At 39.5% G+C, this 6,107-nt stretch overlaps 2 protein-coding genes across 2 annotated transcripts; both read left to right on the forward strand.

Moving 5' to 3' along the window:
* Positions 1–1,677: 1,677 nt before the first annotated feature.
* LOC148881047 (uncharacterized) lies at positions 1,678–2,132 on the forward strand. Its single transcript, XM_088977818.1, has 2 exons — positions 1,678–1,766; positions 1,835–2,132. Exons 1-2 carry the CDS (start codon positions 1,678–1,680, stop codon positions 2,130–2,132), a joined length of 387 nt encoding a protein of 128 aa, XP_088833944.1.
* A 1,880-nt stretch (positions 2,133–4,012) lies between these two features.
* Positions 4,013–4,762, forward strand: LOC148881048 (uncharacterized). Its single transcript, XM_088977832.1, has one exon. It carries the CDS (start codon positions 4,013–4,015, stop codon positions 4,760–4,762), a length of 750 nt encoding a protein of 249 aa, XP_088833958.1.
* The last annotated feature ends 1,345 nt before the right edge of the window (positions 4,763–6,107 follow it).

The following is a 6,107-nucleotide window of genomic DNA, read 5'->3' on the forward strand; positions in this document are numbered from 1 at the left end:
GAGTGGCACCCAGCCCCAACTATCCAAGCCGGGGTGCTATTATCTGCCTTTCTAACTCCTTGTATGGGTAATTAGGTATGGTGGGTGTAAAAAGTCTCATAAGCCGGGGATCAGTAGTGGAGGAAGTTGAACCTCTTGGAATAAATACATCAAGGAGTCCAGTTTGTGAAACGGATATCTACAGGACCTATCCTTATCTGCTCCGATTCCTACAATGTGATTCGGGCACTCCAATTCAAGACTACTCTGGCTTTTTACACGACCAAAAATTTTCTGTCATTTCATCTCCTTTTTGTTATGTACAATATAGTATCCCGGCCCATGCATTGCGAAATGAGCAAAAATACTTCAACCAGGACCCCTCTTTACTTTTAGTAACTACCCGTCATGGGCGCCTGATGTGAAGGATTGTTGTTATTTCTGTTATCTAATATAAGGTTTAAAGTATCGATACAGGTTTGTGCCCATGGCTTTCTGATACGTCCTTTCAGGGGTTGTATCGGGTTAGACACTGGTTCAGACGATAGCTGGCACCACTTGTCGATACAGGTTTGTGACTATGGCTTTCGATTTCGAGTCATTTTTTAAAACATTGTTTTTATTACATCAAACACCACTTGTAGGAATGGCAATGGGCGGGGGGTGGGGCCGGGTTTTTCTTGCCTCGTACCTGACTCCAAATTCAAATTCCCTACCCCATCCTCGCTCCTATCCCTAACGGGGCTAAAAATGGTGGGGATCGGGGATCCCCGACTTTGCCCTGCCCTGCCCTGCCCTATTTTTTATATTGTGTAATATAATATAGTATTTTATTTCTCAAAAAACTATAATATAGTATATATAATATATGATATTATAATATAATATAATACATATATTAGTATATATTAAAATATATATATATATATGTTTTATACTATAATCAGAGCGGGTGGACAAATACTATTCTCACCCCATCCCCGATCTCAGAGTTTCAAGTTTTTCCGAAACCCACCCAAACCCCGATCAATGGTCAAAAAGCCCGCCCGATCGGAGTGGAGCGGGACGGGGCTCCACAGCGACAGGTGAAATTGCCATCTCTAACCACTTGCATACAAGACGAATCCACTCGTTTGCTGTTTCAATATTCTCGGAAAGATGATGGTGCTGTTTTGGAGCATTCATAAGTGCTTGAATGCTCAATAACACAGTTCAGATATGCAAACCTGAACTCCATTACTCCATTTGTCTTTCAGGATACGAAGGCATTCTATCCACCGTACTAAAGGGTCAGTGATAATTATTGCCGTTCTTTTATTCGTGACAAAAAACACATTGAAATTGTTGAAAAAAAATCTTTATTTTTGTTATTTGTTGGTCAATTGTCCTAGTTTTTAGGAAGATAGTTATTAGTTGGAGCATTGCTGAACTAGTCTTCAGCAAGTTTGTTAAGTCGTTGTGATTTTACCAAATCTTTTGCTTAGTGGTTACTGGTTCCTATTTTTATGCTTCTATCTGTTGATGTAGGTGCCTATTTAAAGGCCATTCCTTAATGAAATTATGCAGTGAGTTATTTTCATTCACTAGATATTTCCTACTATATTGCCTCTGTTTTTTTGCAACAGTGGTATTAGAGCCGAAGAGTGAAACAGGAAGAGTGTAGCAACAACTCTTTCTTTCATTGCAGCAACGATTTCTATGGCTTCTGAAAATTTTGTTCAATCTGCAATCCCACGCTTTGATGGTCATTATGATCATTGGAGCCTGCTGATGGAGAATTTCTTGAGGTCCAAAGAATATTGGCAGGTCGTTGAAAGTGGCATAAAAGAGGCAGCAACTGGAGTTGTTTTGACAGATGCACAAAAGTAGAACAGGAGGCACAAAAGCTGAAAGATTTGAAGGCAAAAAATTATCTCTTTCAAGCTATTGATCGTTCAATCTTGGAAACAATTCTTTGCAAGGACACCTCCAAGCAAATATGGGACTCCATGAAGAATAAGTATCAAGGGAACGCAAGGGCGAAGCGTGTGCAACTCCAAGCTCTTCGTAAAGAGTTTGAGCTTCTTCAAATGAAGTCAGTGGAGTCAGTTTCAGAGTACTTTTCAAGGACAATGGCAATTGCAAACAAGATGCGGATTTCCTTCGTTCAATGACACCCAAGTTTAATTTTGTGATTTGTTCTATTGAAGAGTCTAAAGACATTGATACTCTTTCAATAAATGAATTGCAAAAATCTTTGCTAGTTCATGAGCAGAAAATACCCAACAAGACAATGAAGAACAAGCATTGCAGGCAGCAACAAGCTCAAGAGGACATGGAAAGGGTGGATGGAAGGGCAAGAATACACACCAAAGACAAGGAGACAAGAAAGATGCTGAATCTCAAGGAAACTGGAAGGCTCGTGATGCTCAGAGTTCAATAGGATCTAAACCAAAGTCAGCTGACAAATCCAAGGTGAAATGTTATCGTTGTCACAGGTATGGTCACTATCACTCAGAATGCCGTACAAATTTAAATAAACATCGAGGGGAAAAGTCTAACTTTGCAGAAAAGGAAAAAGAAGAAGTTTCTCTCCTAATGGTGTGTCATACTATGGAGGAAACTCACACGAATTTATGGTACTTGGATATGGGCTGCAACAACCATATGTGTGGAGACAAATCAATTTTCTCTGATTTGGATGAATCATTCCGAGATACTGTTAAATTTGGTGATAATTCTAGAGTAGACCTATTCATGGGCCGGGTGGCCCGACGGGCCGGTCCGACCCCCAGACGGGCTTGAATAGGCTTTTTGGCCCGTGGGCTTAACCTCAGGCCAAAAAGCCCGGCCCGCATAAAATTCGAGCTGGGCTCGGGCTTTGCCAAAATAGCCCGGCCCGACCTATAGTTAAACCTAAGTAAAAACCCTATGTGATGTCCATTTGAATAAATTTTTGATTTGAGAATGTTGTTGATTCACTTGTAGGCCTGTTGTTCATTTTAATAGGGGAAAAAACATCTAAATTAAAATAGAAAATGTCCATTTGGATAGGGAAGAATTCAAATTTCTTTTATTAGGTCGGGTTTCGGGCTCAGGCTTCGGGCTTTTTATCAGGGCCGGGCTTGGGCCCAAGTTGTAGGCCCGTTGGTCGGGCTGCGCTCGGGTTCGGGCCTAACATTTTTCTGTTAATAAAGAGTCAAAGCCTGGCTCGAGCCCGACCTGGCCCGGCCCATGAATATGTCTACTCTAGAGTATCTGTTTTGGGAAAATGAAGTGTTATACTTCAAGCCAAAGGAAAGTATCATTCTATTTCCAATGTGTTATTTGTTCCAAATCTAAAAACTAATCTGCTTAGTGTTGGCTAGCCTTAAGAAAAGGGATATGAGATCTCAATTAAGGATGGAGTTCGTTGAATCCAAGATGACAAGTTGGGTTTAATTGCCCAAGTACAGATGACAGCAAATCGGATGTTTCCTTTGTATCTCCATCACATTACCCACAAATGTCTCGCTGCAAAACTAAAAGACAACATGGCTATGGCATTTTCGCTATGGTCATCTCAGTTTTGGTGGTTTGAAGACCTTGCAGCAGAAAAGCATGGTGGCAGGCCTTCCCAATTTTGAGTCTCCTTCAGAAATTTGCGAGGAATGTGTTGTTAGCAAACAACACAGAGATGTTTTTCCAAAAGGAAAATCTTAGAGGGCTAAGATGGCACTAGAACTAGTACATTCTGATTTGTGTGGGCCAATTATACCAACATCAAATGGAGGTAAACAATATTTTATATCATTTATTGATGACTTTAGCCGAAAAACCTGGGTGTATCTTCTATAGGAAAAGTCGGACGCTTTCGCAGTCTTTCAAAGGTTTAAAGCACTAGCTGAAAATGAAGTTGGCAGTCCAATTAAGATTTTACGTACTGACCAAGGTGGAGAGTACAAAAGAGTTTGCTGATTTTTATGGCAAACATGGAATTAAAAGACAGCTGACCGCAGCTTATACACCTTAGCAAAACGGTGTAAGCGAGAGAAAAAATAGAACGATTCTCAATATGGTGCAAAGCCTTCAACAAAGAAGTGGTCTTCCTAAGAGTTTCTGGCCTGAAGCAGTCAGTTGGAGTGTTTATATTTTGAATAGAATCCCCACACTAGCTGCTCAAAATATAACTCCTGAAGAAGCATGGAGTGGGAATAGACCAACTATAGATCATTTGCGTGTGTTCAGGTGCATAGCATATGCCCATGTTCCAGATCAAAGAAGAAGAAAGTTAGATGACAAAGGTGAAAAATGCATTTTTCTTGGTTTTAATGATCATTCAAAGGCCTACAAATTGTATAATCCTATCACCAAGAAAATTGTTATTAGTTGTGACGTCATTTTTTATGAAGAAAAGACATGGTTGTGGAGCAACAATACAGGTGGACAGCAACTTCAAGCAGATTTTGATGAGGGAGATGCAGATGAAACGCAACAGCAACAACAACAAAATGCTCCAGCAATTCCGGCCCCTCATAATACTCAAAATGACATCCCTACAGCCTCTAAAACTTCACCACCAACAACAGAATCAGATGAACAACTTGATGCTGCAGCAGGTTCTTGTTCTCAACGTGTCAGAAGAAGACCAGCATGGATGTCAGACTACGAGGTACCCAACATAAATGATATTGATGATTCACTTACACATTTTGCCCTATTTTCAGATTGTGATCCTACAACTTTTGAAGTTGCTATCAAAGAAGAAAAATGGCAGAAAGCCATGGATGAAGAGATTGCAGCTATTGAAAGAAATAAAACCTAGGAATTGACAGACCTTCCAAAGGGACCAAAGACGATTGGTGTTAAGTGGGTTTACAAGAGGAAGTTGAAGGAGAATGGCAAAGTTGATGAGTACAAGGCGCGTTTGGTGGTCAAAGGTTATAAGCAAGACTTTGGTGTGGACTACAAAGAAGTATTTGCTTCTGTAGCCAGACATGATACAATGAGATTGATGATTGCATTAGCAGCACAAAACTCATGGCCCATTTTCTAATTGGATGTGAAATCTGCATTTTTACATGGAGATTTAAAAGAAGAGGTATTTATTGATCAACCTCCTGGTTATGTGAAACTCGATAGTGAGCATAAAGTTTACAAATTAAAAAAGGCTCTACACGAACTAAAACAAGCACTTAAAGCTTGGTACAGTCATATAGATTCTTATTTTTTAAAGGAAGGTTTCAAAAAATGCCCATACGAGTATACACTTTATACAAAAAATGAAAATGGAGGAAAATTGCTTATTGTGTGCTTATATGTAGACGATTTTGATATACTCTGGAAATGATAGAGCAATGTTTGAAAACTTTAAACAATCCATGATGGTTGAGTTTGAAATGTTTGATCTTGGGATAATGCATTACTTTCTTGGCATAGAAGTAGTGCAATCTATTACTGGAATTTTTGTGTTTCAAAAGAAATATGCCCATGAAATTTTGGACAGGTTTGATATAAAGAACTGTAACTCAACCACTACACCAATTGAGACAGGATTGAAGCTTGTGAAAAATCCAGCAGGAAAAGGGGTTGACAACACTCTTTACAAGCAAATGGTTGGAAGTTTAATGTACTTGACAGCAACACGACCTGATTTAATGTATGCTGTAAATCTTATCAGCAGGTATATGGAGCAACCAAAGGAAATTCATCTTCTAGCTGCAAAGAGGATTCTTCGGTATTTGCGTGGTACTACTGAACTCAGGCTTTTATACAAGAAGGGTGAACAATCATGCTTGATTGGATTTACAGACAGTGACTATGCTGGAGATTTGGATGACAGAAAAAGCACATCTAGATATGTTTTTATGTTGGGTTCTGCAGCTATTTCGTGATCAAAGAAATAATCATTAGTTACTTTGTCAACAACAAAAGCCGAATTTGTAGCAGCAGCTTCTTGTGCTTGTCAAGCACTTTGGTTGAGAAAAATTTTCAAGGAGATGCAGTTTGAGCAACCAGGTTCTACCCAGATTTGCTGTGACAATAATTCAGCAATTGAGCTCTCCAAAAATCCTGTTCTTCATGGAGATGCAAGCACATAGACGTGAGGTATCACTTCTTGCGTGATCTCACAAAGGATGAAGTCATTGATCTCGTTTATTATAGAAGTG

This window comes from Nelumbo lutea, chromosome 1 (assembly GCF_056320005.1).
Source record: "Nelumbo lutea isolate HS-2025 chromosome 1, American lotus-T2T, whole genome shotgun sequence".
In the NCBI taxonomy this organism is placed as follows: Eukaryota; Viridiplantae; Streptophyta; class Magnoliopsida; order Proteales; family Nelumbonaceae; genus Nelumbo; species Nelumbo lutea.